The sequence below is a fragment of the Microtus pennsylvanicus genome, chromosome 1 (assembly GCF_037038515.1).
Source record: "Microtus pennsylvanicus isolate mMicPen1 chromosome 1, mMicPen1.hap1, whole genome shotgun sequence".
Classification (NCBI taxonomy): domain Eukaryota; kingdom Metazoa; phylum Chordata; class Mammalia; order Rodentia; family Cricetidae; genus Microtus; species Microtus pennsylvanicus.
The window spans coordinates 165,920,254-165,941,779 of record NC_134579.1 but is presented as its reverse complement, the minus strand read 5'-3'; the positions used below and the strand labels follow the sequence as shown (position 1 = coordinate 165,941,779).

General features: G+C 45.3%; 1 protein-coding gene across 3 annotated transcripts in view; it reads left to right on the top strand.

The window, feature by feature from the left end:
• Sesn1 (sestrin 1) overlaps window positions 1-8,693 on the top strand; it is a 102,030-nt gene extending 93,337 nt beyond the window's left edge. For all 3 annotated transcript variants that reach the window (XM_075944752.1, XM_075944769.1, XM_075944761.1), the window contains 5 exons: window positions 1,473-1,620; window positions 3,087-3,199; window positions 4,993-5,183; window positions 6,554-6,698; window positions 7,554-8,693. In XM_075944752.1, coding sequence (XP_075800867.1) covers window positions 1,473-1,620; window positions 3,087-3,199; window positions 4,993-5,183; window positions 6,554-6,698; window positions 7,554-7,640 — 684 coding nt within the window. In that variant the 3' untranslated portion in view covers window positions 7,641-8,693. The remainder of the gene's footprint in view (window positions 1-1,472; window positions 1,621-3,086; window positions 3,200-4,992; window positions 5,184-6,553; window positions 6,699-7,553) is intronic.
• The last annotated feature ends 12,833 nt before the right edge of the window (window positions 8,694-21,526 follow it).

Below are 21,526 nucleotides of genomic sequence, written 5' to 3'. Positions count from 1 at the left end.
ACTAGGCTTTCAGTGTAAACACTGAAATTATTTCAGTGGCCTACAAGTTGATTTTTTTTATAAGTAAGTTAATTCCTGTATACTGTGGGGTTAGAGTTCATCATATTCTTCATATTCATAATGAAAAGGCTTCTTTTTGTGCTTGAAGTCACAGAACTAGCATTGTGGTCACCTGCACACTATTAGCACAGGGGCCGGCAGATAGCGCAGGTGGACAGACTTCCTGGTGTGTGTGTTTGACGCTCGGCAAGTGGTCCTGCCTCTCGGAGCCTCCTCCCCGCACGGCTCCTGTCAAATTGAAGTTTGGTGATGAGGTCTTAAATCTCCCCGAAGAACGAAAATGCCTGCTTCAATGTCTAGCATGTGTCAGATACTAAGACCTGCATTAGAGACAGTGAATTAGCATATGAAGAAACATCACTTTCCACAGCATGATGGCTGAACAATGGACTGCATGTGGCCCCCAGTTATTTGCCAAAGCTCAGAATTCTAAGTGTGGGTGAAAGAGTGGAAGGATCGGTGAGGAAGTCAGGAAACAGTGGAAGATATTGAGGTCTTACCACATTCGTGGGTGTTGGGGAAATTCTCAGCTGGTAGATTGCTTGCCCAGCTTACAAAAATGTCCTGTAATCTCAGCCTCCAGGAGGTGATCCAGAGCTCAAAGTCATCCTCAGCGCCACTGCCTAGTTAGGCCAGCCTGGTCTGCGTGAGACCCTGTGTCTCACACAAGCAAACAGAAGGAATGTTCTCAGCAAAATAAGTGGAATTCCTGGAGGGGAAAACAGTTTTTATTTGCACATTTACAGGAGATTTTAAGACTTCTTTCATGGGATGCGTCTTTCATAGATTTGATCCAGGATTTAGGGTAAAGATGCAGTCAGGTTGTAGGAGTAAATCACTTCTCTCCTCGGCTGTCCTGTGCCAGCACCCGGCTCTGTAGATGAGAAGCTGCTGTGGTCAGCCAGCAAGTGACAGCTGCTAGCCCCACCCACAGGGTCAGCTGGCCAGCTCCAGCCGTGCGAGGACAGGTCTCATTTTTAATTGGTAAACTGTATAAATAGAACAATTACTATTTTGAAAATGATAGACATGTTGACAGTGTGTTCTCTGTGTATCTTGTTTACCTGGGCAAGTGAAAGCTAATTTTTAAATATTCAATTGCCAATTTTGCTTTGAATTAACAGTGTTAAATTTTAATCTTTAAAACAGTGTAAGTAACTATTACATTATTACTTTTTAAGGTTAAAAAACATTATAATTTGTTGAAACATTTTTCTCTCAAATCTTAACATTTAAAGATCTCTATAACCCATAGGCTAAAACAATTGGATTTACTAATGTACATTTAAATTATAAGAAAATTTATTTTTACTATATGCTGGCAAGATAAAGATTTTTATGAGGCAGTCTTAATGAAACTCCTAAACTTCGTTCTGTGCCTGTGTCTGTAACATAAGCTGTGCTGTTCTCAGGTGAACGACTCCTTCTTTGAGGTAGAAGCCCTCATGGAGAAGATGAAGCAGTTACAGGAATGTCGTGACGAGGAGGAAGCCAGCCAGGAGGAGATGGCGTCACGGTTTGAAATAGAGAAGAGAGAGAGCATGTTCGTCTTCTCTTCAGGTAATAACAACGTGAATGTGGTCAGTAGAGTTTCTCTAACAAGCCCAGCTTTGGTTTGGTTTGGTTTGGGTTTTGGTTTTTCAAGACAGGGTTTCTCTGTGTAATGATCCTGGCTGTCCTGGAACTCACTCTATAGACCAGGCTGGCCTTGAACTCCCAGAGATCCTCCTGCCTCTGCCTCTGAGTGCTGGGATTAAAGACATGCCCCACCACCACCTGGCTCAAACCCAACTTTTTTATTTAAAAGCGGACCCAAATGTGTCCTTTCAGGAAGGCTACTGCATAGATTTTCCCACTCACAAACACTTTCTTAAGGAAGGCAATTGAGGAAAGGTAGGAAGTGCAGATGGCGCTAGGGTAAGAGTGGAGCCCGAGTCCTGTCATCCACTAACACCGTCCCCTTTTGAGCCTGAGTCCTGTCATCCACTAACACCGTCCCCTTTTGAGCCCGAGTCCTGTCATACACTAACACCATCGTCTCCTTTTGAGCCCGAGTCCTGTCATACACTAACACCACCGTCCCCTTTTGAGCCTGAGTCCTGTCATACACTAACACCACCGTCCCCTTTTGAGCCTGAGTCCTGTCATACACTAACACCACCGTCCCCTTTTGAGCCTGAGTCCTGTCATACACTAACACCACCGTCCCCTTTTGAGCCTGAGTCCTGTCATACACTAACACCATCGTCCCCTTTTGAGCCCGAGTCCTGTTATGTACTAACACTGTCCCCTTTTGCTTTCGGTTTTAATTGTAGTATTGGGAAGGGGTTGGCGGAGTGCATGCATGCCACAGGAAGCATGGGGAAGCCGGGACAACTGTCGGGAGTTATCGCCTTCCACCATATGGGTCCATAGATAAAACTCAGGTTGTTGGGCTTGGTGGCAAGTGTCTTTACCCACTGAGCCCTCTCTCCAGCCCAGAGATGATTTAGTTATCTTACATATTGTCCAAATGGGGTATTCTTAACTTAGAGTGCATACTTTTGAGAACTTAAAATGTAAAAATTAGAGGAGAAAGACAGAGGAGTCAAAGAGAAAACGAAAGCCATGCAGAATTCTATGATTGCTTATTTTATCACAGAAAATCTCATTTTTACCTACATTCTGTTTTGTAGTAAGCAAGCTACTTTTGTATTAAGTTTGTATTAAGACTTTATCGTGGGGTGGCGGTGTAGCTGGTATACCCAAAGCCCTGGGTTCCACCCCCAGCACCATGTAAACCAGGCATGTGGCACACGCCTCCAATCTCAGCACTCAGGAGAGGGAGGCAAGAAGATAAAGTTGTTCAGAGCCATTCTGAGCTAAACAGCAGGGTTGCGGCCAGCTTGGGCTACATGAGAGAGTGTTTTGGTTCATATTTGTTATTTATTGTCAAAAATAGTTCATCTCACAATTGTTTATGATGGCTAAAATGAATTAGCATCTTGTTTTCAAAAAGCTTTGAAAAGATTTTCTTTTCATTTCAGATGATGACGAAGCTACACCAGCGAGAGATGTGTCTCGGCATTTTGAGGACACTAGTTATGGCTATAAGGACTTCTCTAGGCACGGGATGCACGTCCCGACGTTTCGTGTCCAGGTAAACCTCTCGCTGTGAAGTGAAGATGCCCCCTGCGCTTGAGAAGTACACTCAGTGCTCAGCAGGTCCCACACACAGATCAGCAGCAGCTGAGGACTAGGGATTAGCAACACTTAAAGATTATCTCTTCTGCACTCAGTCTTGTACAGTTTCCAGTTTATCAGCAGAATCAAGCTGTAGCTTATGTCTTAGGTTTATATGTGTCAATATTAAACAGGCGAATTACTACTCTCAGCTTGCCCAATTATCCCTTCCAGGCCGGTGTTAAGTAACAACTCTTTTTATTAGAGTTATGAAGCTAGTTGAACTTTTGAGACTTCTTTGATTTCCTTTGTCTCCACCCAAACTATCAAATAATGTGTAAAAGAACAAAATTTAGGCACAAGGAAGAGTTGAACTGTAATGAAATATGGTAAATCCAGAACTGAGAGGACTATTGTGTACTAAGTTTTTTGGAGAGAGATGAGAATGCGAAAGGTGTGAGTTGTGAACCGAAGGGCAGCAGAGACTGCAGCTCAGTGCTGGGTGTGAGCTGAGAACCGAAGGGCAGCAGAGACTGTAGCTCAGTGCTGGGTGTTCCTAGGGCAGCAGAGACTGCAGCTCAGTGCTGGGTGTGAGCTGAGAACCGAAGGGCAGCAGAGACTGTAGCTCAGTGCTGGGTGTTCCTAGGGCAGCAGAGACTGCAGCTCAGTGCTGGGTGTGAGCTGAGAACCGAAGGGCAGCAGAGACTGTAGCTCAGTGCTGGATGTTCCTAGGGCAGCAGAGACTGTAGCTCAGTGCTGGATGTTCCTAGGGCAGCAGAGACTGTAGCTCAGTGCTGGATGTTCCTAGGGCAGCAGAGACTGTAGCTCAGTGCTGGATGTTCCTAGGGCAGCAGAGACTGTAGCTCAGTGCTGGATGTTCCTAGGGCAGCAGAGACTGTAGCTCAGTGCTGGGTGTTCCTAGGGCAGGCAAGCCCTGGGGCTGCACAGGTGGCGCAGGGGCTGCGCTCGCGTCATCAGCAAGAGGGAGCTGGAAATGCTTTAGTCTCAGCAGAGGAGCCCAGCGAAGGGTGTGAGGAGACCGCTGCAGACAAAGCTGCCAGCTGCCTGAGTGGGAAGAGGTTTCACCCTGCGGGGTGCCTAAGTGCTGACTCAGCTTACAGTAGGTTGATGGGCACTGACTGGGAGTTACGGCCAATGCCAAAGAGATGTTCTAGGGGCAAGCAAGCTGGGGCTTAAGAGTTCTCTGCAGTAGAGGCATCAGAGAGGCTTCATATAGGAAGGAATTAGGAGATTTGGTTACGGGGGTGAAAATCAGGTGGGAGAGAGGATGAGGTGGGCAGACTGAGCTAGACTTTTGTTGTCATTTTGTTTTGTGGTGTAGTCTTATTATATAGTCCAGGGTGGTCTCTAACTTTTGGTCCTTCCTGCTTCATCTCCCCAAGCATTCAGATAATAGGCACTAGCTATCATAGGGCTTGAAAATCCGCAAAATCCAAGGAACATTTGAATGCTGCAGTGCCGGAACAAGGGGAAGGGGCTTTAACCTGTGATGCCCTGGGGACTAGGTGGAGCGCTGCAGAGAGCTGCAGTCTGTGCTCGGCTCCCTCGGTTCTTAAACCTGGCCAAGTTAGAATTCATAGGCCTTTTCACATCGCAGTACATTGAGAGTGAACTGCAGCACCGAGGAAACTGAGTTCAAGGTCAGCGGGCAGAGCCAGCTGCTAGTGACTTCGTGCGCTGCGCTCTGTGGACACAAAGCTGTTCTGCCATGTTTTAAGTATTCCTAATTTCTGTCGTCCCCATGTTTAGGACTACTGCTGGGAAGACCATGGCTACTCTCTGGTGAATCGCCTTTATCCAGACGTGGGGCAGTTAATTGATGAGAAATTTCACATCGCTTACAATCTGACTTACAACACGATGGCAATGCACAAAGATGTCGATACCTCAATGCTCAGACGGGCTATCTGGAACTATATTCACTGCATGTTTGGAATACGGTCAGTGTGCTTCCTCATGCTTAGAAAGACATTTCCTTTACACGACGTATTGGGGTGCCTGCACACACACGGGCGTGCACACATAACTAATTCTGTAGTTCCTGTGCACCACAGAGCCACTGCTTGAGTTCTGTGACAGATGAGACAGGTGAGGTCTTGACAAGTACAACTGACTTCAAGAAGGGAGAGTGAGCAAACTGGTCCCAGCACATAGACAGGAGGCAGAGCTGGTCACCGAACATCCGCATCCTCTTCTGTCCCTGGCCTTCATAGTTCCTGGAATTCAGCTCCTCTGAAGAGCACCCACTCCTGCACTGCTTGGGACTCTCTCGGTCCTGTTGGCTCTCCAGCCTGCTGTGTTCTGTAGGAAATATAACATCTTGTACCGTCTCATACTCATATTCTGTACCGTATGGCTTTCTGGTTATCTCAGCCGATAAATCTGCTTTCTCGAGTATGGCTTTATCAGAGACCTGCAAGCTCTCTTTAATTCACACTGCTCATGCTTTTAAAATACATCCAACCAGTTTTAAACCAATTCCTACTGATCAGTCCCCAGACTATTGACTTCGGCTTCCTTGGGCAGTTTTAGGATCAGCTTTGCCAAGAACGTTCCCCTTTTACACTGAAAACACAGTCGGTACCTTGCAGGCCTGTATGTCCTGAAACACAGGATTCAGTGGTTGGAATAGACATTGCTGCGTGCAGGCATCTCAGCCTCTCCTAAAGTGACACCATGAGATTCTGAGAGACCATCAGCCCTCCTGCCCCACTCACCCCTGACTTTTTCCCCAGCTGTCCCCAGAAGCTTACACAAGTAAGTTACCATCTTAGGTGTGTGATAGTACCAGTAACAAATATAAATTCTTGAGCTGGGTAGTGGTGGCACATGCCTTTAATCCCAGCACTCAGGAGGCAGAGACAGGCAGTTGTCTATGAGTTCGAGGCCAGCCTGGACTACAAGAGCTAGTTCCAGGATAGTCTCCAAAACTTCAAAGAAACCCTGTCTCGAAACACCCACACACCCACACACATGTTCTTTATTTCTTCTATGCTCCTTTCAGCGTTGGTTTCACTGTGGTTGTGTGTTGGTGATTGTGACTAGGTGGTTGCTAGGTGCCCAGTGCAGTTGCGTTGGCACTATCAGCTATGGGAGTACTCTGCTTGGACACTAGAAACCTTCTGTTCTTCCCTACCTCTTCCTTTTCGCTTTTCCATCCCACCCATTTCAACATCATAAAGCCATAGCATTTCTGGGACTAACTGAGCCTACAATGAGGAGAGAATTACGTGTTTACATCGGTGTGTGTTGCACATAGAAAAGAGACTGTTGCGCACTGACAGTAGTCCATCCTTATGTCTTTCCACAGATACGATGACTATGACTATGGAGAGATTAACCAGCTATTGGATCGTAGCTTCAAAGTCTATATCAAGACTGTTGTCTGCACTCCTGAAAAGGTTACCAAAAGGATGTATGATAGCTTCTGGAGGCAGTTCAAGCACTCTGAGAAGGTTCGTGCTCGTGCTGGCTGGTTTCCCCTGTAATTCACAGTGCTTATTACACTCCTTCACATAGTCGCGTGGCTCTCCAACCCCTGCATCATCTCTAGACCCTGAGCATCATTCCAGAACGTCTGTCTCAGGAACCCACTGAGAGAGGTCTATATCATGAGAAGTACAAGAATAGACAAGAAGGCTGGCCTGTCCTCAGAAAACTGGCATAGCTGTCTCCACCTAAGGCCACTGGGCAAAAGCTTTTAAAACGTGGGCATAGGTAGAAACAGGTTCTCTTTGAAGCATGTTTTTAGAAGTTAATGGTTTGTCAGAAAATTCTAAAAGTCTGACAAAGCAGCACCTAGATTTTCTCAACTATAACAAATATCCAGAAGACATTCAGTCAAATGTAAATAGAATAATACGACATTTATCCCAAAGGAGTCTGATATTGTGCTGATAAAGACTTAAGTTACTTGGTAGCACATAGAATATACACTTGGCCCTTCAGTCGTGTTTCTGCATCCATACGTTGAGTCAACTGAGGATCACAAAAGTCACTACAATTGTATTTGTGCCAAATATGTGCCTGTAGTTTGTCTAATTTCCCAGACAGTGTACCAACCATTTATATGGCATTTACATTGTAGTGACGGGAGGCTATGCATTGATCATGTGTCTAATATGCTATTTTAGTACAAGGGACTAGAACAGCCAGGGGTTTGGGTAGCCAAGGAGAATCCTGAAATCAGTTACTCATCATAGCAAGGGACGAAAAACTGTACTCATTTGGGGCATTTTAAAATTGAATGTGTTGAGAAACTGTGGTCTTTTTATAATCTGTTCTTACATGATGTTGTCTTTTATATGCAGGTTCATGTTAATCTGCTTCTTATAGAAGCGAGGATGCAAGCAGAACTCCTGTATGCTCTGAGAGCCATTACCCGCTATATGACCTGATGCCTCTCCTCCTTAAAGATGATTCTGGAATGAAGAGCAAGTGTACTCTCCAAGGGGATGGCTCCAAGCCCCAGGACCAATGGTAGATAAAAAGAATTCAGAAATCCGTTGTGCCATGATTCCTTTAGTGTCTGCTATTTTACTGTGGGATGCCACTGCGTATGGGCAGTGGGTGCCAGAGGCGTCAGTGTTAGAGCTGTGAGGGAAGGCTGCTGGTCACGGCGCTCGCTTTCTCACAGTGCAGGGTGCTGGACGCTTGTTTCAGCACAGCTACTAGTCATTCTCCAAATCCTGCCGCTCTCGCGTACTAGAACATGAATTGGAGTGTGTAAAGTCTGGGCCTCGGGTACTAAGTTTATACATAAGGAATCACGCAGCTCTCGGTGCTGCTGTGGCTGGGGACAAATGCGTGGCTGCTCCAGCTGAGCTACTAGTGATTAAAGCGAGCACTGCTACTCCCTGAGCCTACGTGCATACCTTGTGTGGTTTTCAACTAAACTTGTACACGTTCTTTTTCTCTCGCATCTAAAAAGCATAGAATTATTACTCGCGGCTCAGCAGAGACCGTGTTGATGGCAACAGTCTGTTTCCTTCAGTATAGTTTTTAAAATTCAGTTAGTGGGCAATATTACAGTGGCATTCTTAAAAGATTTCCTCCAAAGAGCAATCTTCTGATGAAAGTGTGAAAGGAGAATGGGCTATCTTTTGTTATGCTGTTTCCCACGATCATCTGACACTGGAGGGCAGCTGTCTTGTGCAGGGAATGTGGAAACTATTGCTGCAAACATTTGCACGGTCCCAGGAGCATCCTGCCCTGCGTGCTCCAGTTGACCTCGTGACCCTGACTTTGAAGGTTGTGCAGCTCCTTACAGAATAAAGCTGGAAAATATTTTAGTGAGGCTATCAAATTTGTATCTTGATTTACAAAATGCTAACTTTGAGATACAAACATTGAAAAAAATGTATTAAGTACTTTGTATTCTGGAACCGTGAATTGCTTTTGAAGTCTGTCAGTATTATTGATATTTTTCAATAAAGAATACTTTTCCGCAATGTGCTGTCTTAATGTCACAAAGTCCTACTTTAGCTTCACAGTAACAGAATCAGTTTCAGTTCTGTGTGAAAGAGACTCACACTTAAACTGGAATCAGATGGGTGACGGATACTAAAAGAAAACCGTTTTGAAGCCTACAGATTTATACAGCGAAGCGGGGGGGGCAGTGAGACAGCTAGGCTCTTGCCTTGAAGGATGTTATTGTGGTCCATCTCTCAGCACTGTATCTAAACACATAAAAGGTTCATTTTGGCCTGTGATTCTGAGTGCCGGCAAGACTGAACACCTGATTCGAGCCACATACTACTTCATCTCGTGATAGAGAAGCAGAAGAGAAATGAGAGCCAAGCTCTCCAGATTATGAACCCATTCCTATATGAAAAGAAAGCATGGGGGCTGGAGAGGTGCCTCAGCGGTTAAGAGAACTGACTGTTCTTCCCGAGGACCCAGGTTCAATTCCCAGCACCCACATGGCAGCTCACAACTGTCTGAAGATCCAGTTCCAGGGGATCTGACACCTTCACACCAATGCACATAAAATAAAGTTAAATAAACCATAAAAAAAAAAAGAAAAGAAAGCATGCATTGATTGAGTGAGTTCCATTCCCAGGAACCAAAGCAAACCCTTCTCCTGGGTCCCACAGTCCAACTCTAGAACATCTGGAGGACACCCTCAAACAATAGTAAATACACACCCTGTGAGAAGCTTAGACATCCAAATAGGTCTGCTTCGTTACCTGCAGGGGTAGCATACCAACGAAGCGCTATGATCCCAGCACTTGAGAGTGGAGCCAGGCCAACCAAGAGTTCAAAGTCATCCTCAGCTATGTAGGACAACAACTTATCTGCTGCCCCGACAAGAAAAGGGAATGCAAACCTTTCCAGTTAGCATCATCCACATGGTCCTCATGTATCTGCATGTGCCTCTGCCCTCTGCCAGCTGCCGTTTGTCCCCTGCAGTGTAAGTGAACCTGGTAATGGACTGCTGGACAGTTATGGTTCTGCTGCCCCTACTGCTCCTGCCTCTTGTCTTAATTTGCTAGTTGTCTGGAAAACAAAAGGTTTGTAGTAGCAGATCTGATCAGGAGAGTGCTCACAGTAAAGAGTGCTCACAGTAGAGAGTGCTCACAGTAGAGTGCTCACAGTAGAGTGCTCTCAATAGAGTGCTCACAGTAGAGAGTGTTCACAGTAAAGAGTGCTCCCAGTAGAGAGTGCTCACAGTAGAGTGCTCACAGTAGAGTGCTCACAGTAGAGTGCTCACAGTAGAGAGTGCTCACAGTAGAGAGTGCTCATAGTAGAGAGTGCTCACAGTAGAGTGCTCTCAATAGAGTGCTCACAGTAGAGAGTGTTCACAGTAAAGAGTGCTCCCAGTAGAGAGCGCTCACAGTAGAGAGCACTTGCAGTAGAGAGCACTTGCAGTAGGGAGTGCTCACAGTAGAGAGTGCTCTCAGTAAAGAGTGCTCACAGTAAAGAGTGCTCATAGTAGAGAGTGCTTTCAGTAGAGTGCTCACAGTAGACAGTGCTCATAGTAGAGAGTGCTCATAGTAGACAGTGCTCATAGTAGAGAGTGCTCACAGTAGAGAGTGCTCTCAGTAGAGAGTGCTCTCAGTAGAGAGTGCTCTCAGTAGAGTGCTCACAGTAGACAGTGCTCATAGTAGAGTGCTCACAGTAGAGAGTGCTCACAGTAGAGTGCTCACAGTAGAGAGTGCTCACAGTAAAGAGTGCTCATAGTAGAGAGTGCTTTCAGTAGAGTGCTCACAGTAGACAGTGCTCATAGTAGAGTGCTCGCAGTAGAGTGCTCTCAGTAGAGTGCTCACAGTAGAGAGTGCTCACAGTAGAGAGTGCTCATAGTAGAGAGTGCTCACAGTAGAGAGTGCTCATAGTAGAGAGTGCTCTCAGTAGAGAGTGCTCATAGTAGAGAGTGCTCTCAGTAGAGTGCTCACAGTAGAGAGTGCTCACAGTAGAGAGTGCTCACAGTAGAGAGTGCTCATAGTAGAGAGTGCTCACAGTAGAGTGCTCATAGTAGAGAGTGCTCACAGTAGAGAGTGCTCATAGTAGAGAGTGCTCTCAGTAGAGAGTGCTCATAGTAGAGAGTGCTCTCAGTAGAGTGCTCACAGTAGAGAGTGCTCACAGTAGAGAGTGCTCACAGTAGAGAGTGCTCATAGTAGAGAGTGCTCACAGTAGAGAGTGCTCACAGTAGAGAGTGCTCTCAGTAGAGAGTGCTCATAGTAGAGAGTGCTCTCAGTAGAGTGCTCACAGTAGAGAGTGCTCATAGTAGAGAGTGCTCACAGTAGAGAGTGCTCACAGTAGAGAGTGCTCCCAGTAGAGAGTGCTCACAGTAGAGAGTGCTCACAGTAGAGAGTGCTCACAGTAGAGAGTGCTCATAGTAGAGAGTGCTCTCAGTAGAGAGTGCTCATAGTAGAGAGTGCTCTCAGTAGAGTGCTCACAGTAGAGAGTGCTCACAGTAGAGAGTGCTCATAGTAGAGAGTGCTCACAGTAGAGAGTGCTCACAGTAGAGAGTGCTCTCAGTAGAGTGCTCTCAGTAGAGAGTGCTCATAGTAGAGAGTGCTCTCAGTAGAGAGTGATCACAGTAGAGTGCTCATAGTAGAGTGCTCACAGTAGAGAGTGCTCACAGTAGAGAGTGCTCATAGTAGAGAGTGCTCACAGTAGAGAGTGCTCACAGTAGAGAGTGCTCTCAGTAGAGTGCTCACAGTAGAGAGTGCTCACAGTAGAGAGTGCTCTCAGTAGAGTGCTCACAGTAGAGAGTGCTCTCAGTAGAGTGCTCTCAGTAGAGTGCTCACAGTAGAGAGTGCTCACAGTAGAGAGTGCTCATAGTAGAGAGTGCTCACAGTAGAGAGTGCTCACAGTAGAGAGTGCTCACAGTAGAGAGTGCTCATAGTAGAGAGTGCTCACAGTAGAGAGTGCTCTCAGTAGAGTGCTCACAGTAGAGAGTGCTCTCAGTAGAGTGCTCTCAGTAGAGTGCTCACAGTAGAGAGTGCTCATAGTAGAGAGTGCTCACAGTAGAGAGTGCTCACAGTAGAGAGTGCTCACAGTAGAGAGTGCTCATAGTAGAGAGTGCTCACAGTAGAGAGTGCTCACAGTAGAGAGTGCTCACAGTAGAGAGTGCTCACAGTAGAGAGTGCTCACAGTAGAGAGTGCTCATAGTAGAGAGTGCTCATAGTAGAGAGTGCTCACAGTAGAGAGTGCTCACAGTAGAGAGTGCTCATAGTAGAGTGCTCACAGTAGAGAGTGCTCACAGTAGAGAGTGCTCATAGTAGAGAGTGCTCACAGTAGAGAGTGCTCACAGTAGAGAGTGCTCACAGTAGAGAGTGCTCATAGTAGCAGATCTGACCAGGAGAGTGCTCACAATCGAGAGTGCTCAAAGTAGCAGATGTGAGGAGGAGGGTGCTCACAGAACACAAAAGCATGAACTGAGCCCATGAAGCTTCTCATCATGTGGAAATCATACAGAAATGGAACATTTAGTGAGTCAAAGTCATGAAAAGATAGAGTAGTTAGTAAAACTGATATTCAGTGCTTCCTGAGAACTCAGGGCTTCTCGAAACACGCAGAATTTCTAATTTTTCTGTGTATTTTTCTTTTAAGTTTCCAAAATATCTAGGTAAAGAAGCTCATTCTACAGGCTGTCAAAACTGTCTTCACCAGAGGATTTTTTCTTTTTTAAAACGAGTCTTGGATGATGTTCTAGGGTTCAAATTTTGAAATCTGACTTTTTGGTAAAATTAGAGGACTTGTTTTCCCAGTACTTGAGTATTGAACCCAGGGCTCAGACATGGTAGGCAAGCACCCAGGAGGAACTTTATTAGACCAGGCATAGCAAACTATAAATATGGTTGGACCCTAGCCTCCGTGCTTGTCATGCTGAGGCTGAACCTCACATATAACATATGATACTTTAGAAACCCAAGAACAAATTTAACAATTTGGCTATTCAGAATTGATTTTGACAAAGTCCATATGTCAATAAATAAAATGTTGGGGAGGTACAGTTCCATCAAGATTCTATTTCATCAAATCTATCCGCATGATTGTGTTGTGTGTGGAACAAGGCCACAGGTGGGGTCTGAGAGCAGCAGGGCCAGCAGGGTGACCTCTTGGGGAGCTCCATGCCTTCATGATGGCCTTGTGCACTGTGACAGTGATCATGCAGTACTACCCCAGGCAGGAGACGAAGTTAACAATAGCCATGCCTTTGTGAGACGGCTGCTTGGGACCCTGCAGAGCCCTTTCCCAGCACAGCGAGAAGAAAGGAAAACCTCCCAGAGCCTGCTGCTCGGGACAGAAAAAGTCCAGCTTCTGCCCAGGTCCGGCGTGTCTGACCCCTGAGACTGCCTTTTTGTCTCACTTGGCTCGGTAGTAGTGGGGCTTTTGGAGTTGTTGAGAGCAGCGGTTCTCAACATTCCTAATGCTGTGACCCTTTAATCCAGTTCCTCATGGTGCGGTGACTCCCGACCATGAAATTATATCATTGCTACTTCAGAACTGTAATTTTGCTGTTATGAATCATAACTATCTGGTAGGCAGGATATGTGACACCCCCTCCCAAAGGGGTCATGACACTCTGGATGCGAACCACTGGTTTAGATGCTTCTGAAAACAGGTTGTGAGCCAGTTCACTAGAATAGCTCAGAGATGCAGTTCTGAGGGCGGGTACGGGGGCAGCCAGAGAGTGCTGAGAAGGAGCAGAAACACAGCGTGGGCCAGAGGGAAATGCGAGCAGTTCTAAGAGCCACACAGACCAGGACAAAAGCCTCACACACACATTCTAATAGGGCCGTGACAAAGTCCAGAGCCTCCAGCCAAGTTGACGGATGGAGATTTTTCTGTACAAAGCCAGTCTATAAACAGTGGGAGAGAGGTAAAATGAGAGCCAAAGTTACATTTTAAGTTTTAATTACTACGCCTAAGAGATCCATCAAACAAAAAAAAAATGTCTGTGATCTGGAAGCCCCCCGCCCAGAGACAGAGCATTGCCGAAATGCTGGAGGCTATTGTTTATGGGAGATAAACCGTGTGTTTTTCACTCCCTTCAACAAGTTCCTTTGACCCATCTGCACCAGATGTGCTTGATCACATGTGGGCGGGAGGTTCACAGGCAGGAAATATGTCAGAATGAACACGTGCCCCTGATTGGATGTAGGTTGGAGGTACGTTAGGGTGTGTCCTTGCCCCTCACTAGACCTGATGGAAATACTTAAGCCACTGTAAGCCCTGATTCGGGGCCATTTTCTGGAAACCCAGAGGTGGAGCTGGCCAGAGCCCATCCACCTGGCCAGTACTTAATTAAAGTCTGCTTCTCATTTGATACTAAACTGTGGTACTGGCCTTATTCTTCATCAGTGGATTAATAGTGGCTTCAATCGCAACAAAAACCTACAAGGCATACAGAGGAATAGAAAACCATATGCCAATCAAAGAAATATCTTCCAAACCCTAAAGAAAGAGTTTTCAGGCTGGGCATGTTGGGGCAAGCCTTTTATCCCAGCACAGCAAGGCAGAGGAAGGCAGATCTCTACAAGGCCTGCCTGGTCAGCAGAGTGAGTTCCAGGCCAACCAGAGTTACATCGTGAGACCCAGTCTGAAAAAGAAATCGAGTCTGTGCCAGGTAAGTAAATCCCTCATCAGGAACTAAGACGTAAAGTAGACATAGGCTGGAAAATTATTTAAACGTTAGCAGAGGAAAAACTGCGCAAAAGAACCCAATAAATTCTGGAGCTGAAAAATACCAAGTTCATGAAAAGCTTATGAGCATAGCCTGTAATCCCACTACTTGGGGGTGATGCAGGAGCACCCTGAGTAAGCTTGAGGTCAGCATCGGGGACAGAGCAGAAGAATACCTGAAAAGAAGTGGAAAATTCCCAAGAGGGATTCAACAGCAGACTGGTGAGAACTGTTTGATGAATAGGAAGAACAGGTCATGTGACACCAGGTCAGAGGGAAAAAAATCATAGCAACAGTGAAGGGCTTAAAGGATACCTGAACAGCATGCAGCCTGCACACATGGGAGAAGTCTGAGACAGGAACCAGAGGGACAGCTATTCGGAGACAAAGATGCTGGTTTGCTACCTTTGACGGCGTGGAGGGCCTCGATCACACTGAACAACGGCTCTGCCGCTGAGCTACAGTCCTCCCTTAGTTTTTCTCACTCCAAATTTGAGGAATGAAATAGGATGATTCAAGAAGCTCCGTGAACTACACGGAAGGATGAAGCCACAGACCTAGTAAGGAAGCAGAGGACTTGAATACCGCTGTTCGGTCAAACTATTGGGAGTTCAAAACAGATGCCTAGAAGCAGTGAGCGAAAACCTACAATGGAATCCTTCAGCTGGAAGAGAAGCCACAGGAAAACAGTGCTATCTTCAATTCCAGGCCACATGAAAGCAAAGAGCATCAGGGAAGGTAAAGAGGAACAAATACAGCAACTTGTAGCATGTACTTCTGCTTAAACTCACTAGTAATTCTAATACAGAGCTCAAAAATGACTGGAAATAGCTGGAAACTTATATAAATGGGTATGCAACATATAGTGTGTAAAGGGAGATACAGGTAGGGCTGAGAAGGAATAGTTTTGTAGGTTAAAGTTGTTACCAGTTAAAAATAGATTGCTACACTATTACAATGAAGTGTATGTTTCCCATGGTAGCCACAAAGAAAACATCTAGACTATATAAAGAAGGAAATGAACAGATAATAAAAGCATGTTCACTAAAACAAAAACAAAAAGTGAAACATTAAGGAAAGCAGAGAGAAAATGAGGGCCAAAGGGCTGAAAGATCTGTAGAAAACAGCTAGCCAGAGTAAGTGCCTCCCATCCATAATTGTGTCAACTATGGATCCACAGACAGACTGGCCAGATAGATTTTTTTAAAGTATCAATATGCTGCCTATAGGGAACTATCTTTATATCTAACGAGTACACATATTAACATTCCATGCAAATTAGTACAGCCTCTGTACTCACATAGGGCAAATAGATGTCAAGTCGGAACCTGTCACCAGAGTGAAAATGAGACTCCTTATGTCATTATAGAACCACAGCAGGTCAATCCAACAGAAGATTCACTAATTACAAACATACACACAACCAGCAGAGCTCTGAAACATAGAAAACACTGACAAAAGCTTAGAGACAGACAGTAGTAGAACAGTAACATACATGGCACCAGTGTCCCATTGTCATTAATGAGAAGAACACGGGCCAAAGGCCAAGGAGCAGCCAAAGGGCTTGAACAGCACAGAAGCGCCTGCCGCACACACGGAACACTCCATCCAGCTACAGCAGAACCCACTCTCTTCCTACATACACGTGGAACATTCCCCAGGACTGAGCGGGTTAAGCCACAGACTGACAAAGTAGACATCCTATGACAAGTATTTGGATGAGAGCAGGAAGGAGTTAGAAATCAACAGCAGCAGGAAAATGGGAAAATCCACAAATATGTAAAAAATTAAACACAGTGTTGAACCACTGGGCCCAAAAGAAATCAAAGGAAATTTGCAAACATCTCATTTCAAAAGAAAATAAAATACCTGCTGGATGTAGTAAAAGCAGTTCTAAGAGTGGAGGCTTCGATGGCATCAGAAAGGAGCCACGCTGAAGGAGGAGAGCAAGGCAGGATGGAGAGGCGAAAGGAGAGAAGAAAATGAGGAGGGAACAGGAGAGGAATCAATCTCATTTCAGGAAACTACAGAACAAACTATGTTCAAAGCAAGGAGGGAAAAGACCAGGAAAATGATAATGAAAGAGCATTAAAAATCATCTGTGTAAACTGGGCAGTTGTGGCTCATGCCTTTAATCCCAGCTCGGGAGGCAGAGGCAGGTGTGGTCTACAGAGCAAGTACCAGGTCAGCCAGGGCTACACAGAGAGACCCTATCTCAAGAAACCAAACAAGAAAAAAAAATCCAAGAGTTGTTTTTTGCAACTCTGAGATTCCATCTTGCACCTGTAAGAATGGCCAAGATTAAAAACACTGATGACAACTTATGCTGGAAGGTTGTGGGGTAAAGGGAACACTCCTGCATTGCTTTTGGGAGTGCAAGCTGGTACAGCTCCTTTGGATGTCAGTGTGGTGATTTCTCAGAAAATTAGGAAACAACCTTCCTCAAGACCCAGCAAAACCACTTTTGGGTATATATCCAAAGGATGCTCAATTGTGCCACAAGGACATGTGCTCAACTATGTCCATAGCAGCTTTGTTTGTCATAGCCAGAACCTGGAAACAACCTAAATGCTCCTCGACCAAAGAATGGATAAGGAAAATGTGGTACATTTACACAATGGAGCACTACACAACGGGAAAAATGATATCTTGAAATTTGCAGGCAAATGGATGGATCTAGAAAACATATTGAGTGAGGAACCCAGACCCAGAAAGACAAATATAATATGTACTCATTCATAAGTGGCTTTTAGACATAAAGCAAAGAAGAAAAGCCTACAATTCACAATCCCAGAGAACCTAGACAACAATGAGGACCCTAAGAAAGACATACATGGATCTATCTAATCTACATGGGAAGTCGAAAAAGACAAGATCTCCTGAGTAAACTGGGAGTGTGGGGATTATGGGAGAGGGTAGAAGGGGAAGGGAGAGGAAGGGAGGGGAGTGAGAAAAATGTATAGCTTAATAAAAACAATTTTAAAAGTCCAAAAAAAAGAGTTGTTTTTGAAAAGATTTAACACAATTGATAAACCTTTAGCCAGGTTAACTTAAAAAAAAATTCAGAAGTGGTAAAGGCACCTGGTGCCCTGCACGAGACATGAGCTCCATCCCTAGAAGACACTGCATCAGGACCAAAGCCCTGACTTTATACTCTGCAGCCTCCAGGACTGTGAGAAATAAATAAAGGCACGGTGTCTGTGCTTTATCTAGGACAAGGCATTTTGCTATCACAGACTGAACAGATGTAGACAACATGAAAAAGTTTTATACTGGAAATTATAAAACAATGTCAGAAATTAAACCCATGAGTAAATGCCAAGTGTGGTCCTGGGTGAGGACACTACAGTGTGCTCCACAGAAGGCAATGGTACTGGTACTATCCAGTCTCACTGGTATTTCTTTGCAGGGAAGAAAGCTGTATTCTAAAATTTATATTTATATTTATAAAATATTTATGTTATTTATGTTCTAAAATTGCATCTTTTTCAATTTCTTAAGTACAGAGATGAATTATAGGGCCTCATACAGGCGAGACAAATATCTGGGGCTCAGGTATATGCCCAGCCCTCTGCTTACTCTTTGAAATGGTCTCATCTAGTCAAGACTAGTAGCCCAGGCTGGCCTCCTGAGCAGGCCTGTGTCACTATGTCTGGATCTAAAATCTACCTTGAATCTCAAAGGGTCTTGAATAAACCAAACAAACTTTGCGGGGGGCAGGGCACAAAGTGGATGTTCTGTATAAAGTAAGATCAGGAAGGGTAACGTGCCCCTCTTATAACACCAGGACAAACAAGAGAACATTTTATGTGGGATGTCCTTCTGTATATGTGTTACATTTATTAGCATAGTAAAGCCAGGTGGGAAATCGGAACAGAGATATACATAGAGACTAGGTGGACTCAAAGGAGCTGCCAAAGGAGAAAGATGTTCACCGGAACCTTACTGGTAGGCCACAGCCTCATGGCACTTCACAGATGAATAGAAATGTGTTAATTTAAGATATAAAGTTAGCCAGGAATATGCCTGAGTCATCAGCCAAACAGAGCTGTAATTAATATAGTTTCTGTGTGATTATTCGGGTCTGGGTGGCCAGGAAACGAATGATCAAGCAGTCTCTGTCTGCAAACAGTGGAGCAGGGAGACGCTCTGTGGAGAAGCAGAAACACAGGTGAATGTACCTGTAGGCAAATGACCCTGACAGGTGGGACGGGACCACCCAGAGAGGGCAGGACAGTCCCTTCAGCAAATGATGTTGGGGAAAGTAGAGCTACCTGGAAGAAATGAAGTTGCGCCTTCCCCTTTCACCACACACAGAAAATAACTCAAGGCCAGGAGATGGCTCAGGAGGTAAGAGGGCATGCTGCCCAGCCCCCAGGACCTGTGCGGTGGAAGAGAGAACCGACTCCTCAAAGCTGTCCTCTGACCTCCCTGTACACTGTGGTGAGCACCCCCACTGGCCACACACAGAAATAAGTGTTAAAAAGAGAACAATCCTTCAAGGTTTAAATGTAAGAGCTCCTTCAACCTACCAAACTCCAGATAACACTGGGGAAACTTGATTCTGGAGTTGGCCGGGGTTTTTCTGGAATTTAAATATGACACTCAAACCACAGGCAACGGAAGAAAAAAACAAAACCCGGCAAAACTACATCAGACTTTAAATATGGAAATGCTAAGGACACTGGAGTGAAAGGTAACTGGTAAATGGTAGAAAACGTTTGTAAATCACGTGTAATAATGTATAATAATCAATAATGTACAAAAAGGACCCTAAGAGGAGCCAGAGGAGGAGCTGCAGTGGCCAACACAAGAGACTTTCCCCGCCTCCGTGAGAGACAGACTTCTGCTGTCAACCCTGACAAACTATGGTGTTTTTGTTATTATAGTCTGAATTAAGACATCACTTCTTAGGACGTATAAAAATAATTAAACAAGACATCAAAGCAACATTTGTGCACCCAAATTCACAGAACCATCATTCAAAACAGCCACGGTTCAGAGGCAGTGAGGATGTCCCCCAGTGGGTGGATGGGCAAAGTGTGATCTATACACATGGAAGTCCAGAGGTGTAGGTGTGTGTGTGTGTGTGTGTGTGTGTGTGAGTGAGTGTGTGTGTGTACAGTGTAATATGACTGAGTCTTAAGAGAGAATTAATTCTGTTGCTTGCTGTGACAGATGAACCGTGCGGACTGTACCAAACGAAATAAGCCAGCCCCAAAAGACAAGTACTATATGACACCATTTATATGAGACTATCCAATGTCACCAAACTATGGAATCAGAAAGGGGGGGCAGGAGGAGGTACGGAAACTGACTAACGGGTAAAAAGTTCCAGCATACAGCATAAGTTTCTGGAGACCTGCTGCAGAGTAAGGTGGGTTTACCTCGCATTACTGAAGTGCGGCTTCAAAGCGCTGCCATGCTGCCCATGAGCCGGAAGGTGCCGTGTGGGTGTCATGAGGGCAGAAAGACACTGCCCAGAGCAGTGGTCTCAACCTTCCCAGTGCCGTGACCCGTTAACACGTTTCCTCGTGTCGTGGTCATGAACCATAATGTAAATATCTGATATATGACCCGTGAAGGGTTGTTTGACCCCAAAGGGTGGTGGCCCACAGGTTGAGAACTGTTGGTCTAGGGAGCCTAATGGGAGAGAAAAGGGGTGAGAAAGGAGGGGTGGGTGCTGGGGGAAATGTGTTCAACATACTATTACACACACACACATGTACACATATATGGAAACTTCAAAAAGAAAACAAGATGGGTCTGGAGAGATGGCTCTCCATCTCTTAAGAGCCAGTTCTGAGTACTGGCTGCTCTTTCAGAGGACCTGGGTTTGAGTCCCAGCACCCAACCCACATGGTGGCTCACAACCATATATACCTGCAGGCAAAACACCCATACACATATTAACTTCAAAAAAAATGAAAGAAGGGAAGATTTTATGCTTTTATTTGTTCCCCTACCCTGAAAAAACTCACACTTGCGAACAGGTGGTGAGAGAGGGCCTGGCCTCCCTGAGTCTGGGGGAAGGGTTTGGTGTGGAGGAGAAAAGGGGACTCCACAGGGAGCTGGTAGTGACAAGTACTGAGGGAGGATCTGTTTTGAGTGCAGAAGGACTTGCTTATTTTTACTGGAAGAATATGTAGCTTTCTGTGTGTTGTGAGGAGGTTGCTTGTTTGTTCCTGGCTGCTCAGCCCCGAAATAATCACACAGAAACTATATTATTTAAATCACTGCTTGGCCCATTAGCTCTAGCTTCTTATTGGCTAACTCTTACATATTGATTTAACCCATTTCTATTAATCTGTGTATTGCCACGTGGCTGTGGCTTACCAGCTAAAGTTCTGTCTCTGGTGGGGCTACATGGCTTCTCTCTGACTCCATCCTTCTTTCTCCCAGCATTCAGTTTAGTTTTCCCTGACTAGCTCTGTTCCCCTATAGCTTGCTGTAGGCCCAAAGCAGTTCCTTTATTAGTCAATGACATCACGGCATACAGAGGGGAATCCCACATCATCTGTGGATAAAAAAGACTTCCATCCTTAGTGCTTGAAGAAGTGCTTGCCAAGGTTAGACCCTGGAGCTTACATGGATTCCGTCTGTTATGCTGAACCTACTGCATGTTTGGATGGATTACGACTGGCCCCGCCTCTGGAAACATTCCAAGGAGCCTTCAGCAACCCCTTCAGTCTGGGGTGCCTACCTTAATCCCAAGGTCACATTTGGGGTCAAAAATAAACTTTCTGTAACATCTTTCTCCAAGCAGAACTGCACTTCTCCATTTGACTACTATAGGCTGACAATTACAGTCACACTGCTTTGTCTTTTTAAAGTCAAAATTTATTCAAAGTCAAATTTGACACGCCCCCCCAGGGGAGCAAACAGACCCTCTCATAATAATTACAGAGAGCCTTTAAAACCCACTAACTGGATGCTTTATTCAAAACTACACTGTGTGTTAATAATGTAGTCAATCTGGAATCAACTAAGAGACCGCTGTGCAAGTTGCCTGCCGGGCATTTCCTGGAAAGCTCAACTGAGGGAGGTAAACCTTCCCTCACAGAGGTCAGCCATTCTCTCCCAGGCTGCCCAGACACAAAGAGGTCTGAGGGAAACGCCTTCCAGCCTTCACACTGGCTGTCAGGTCCAT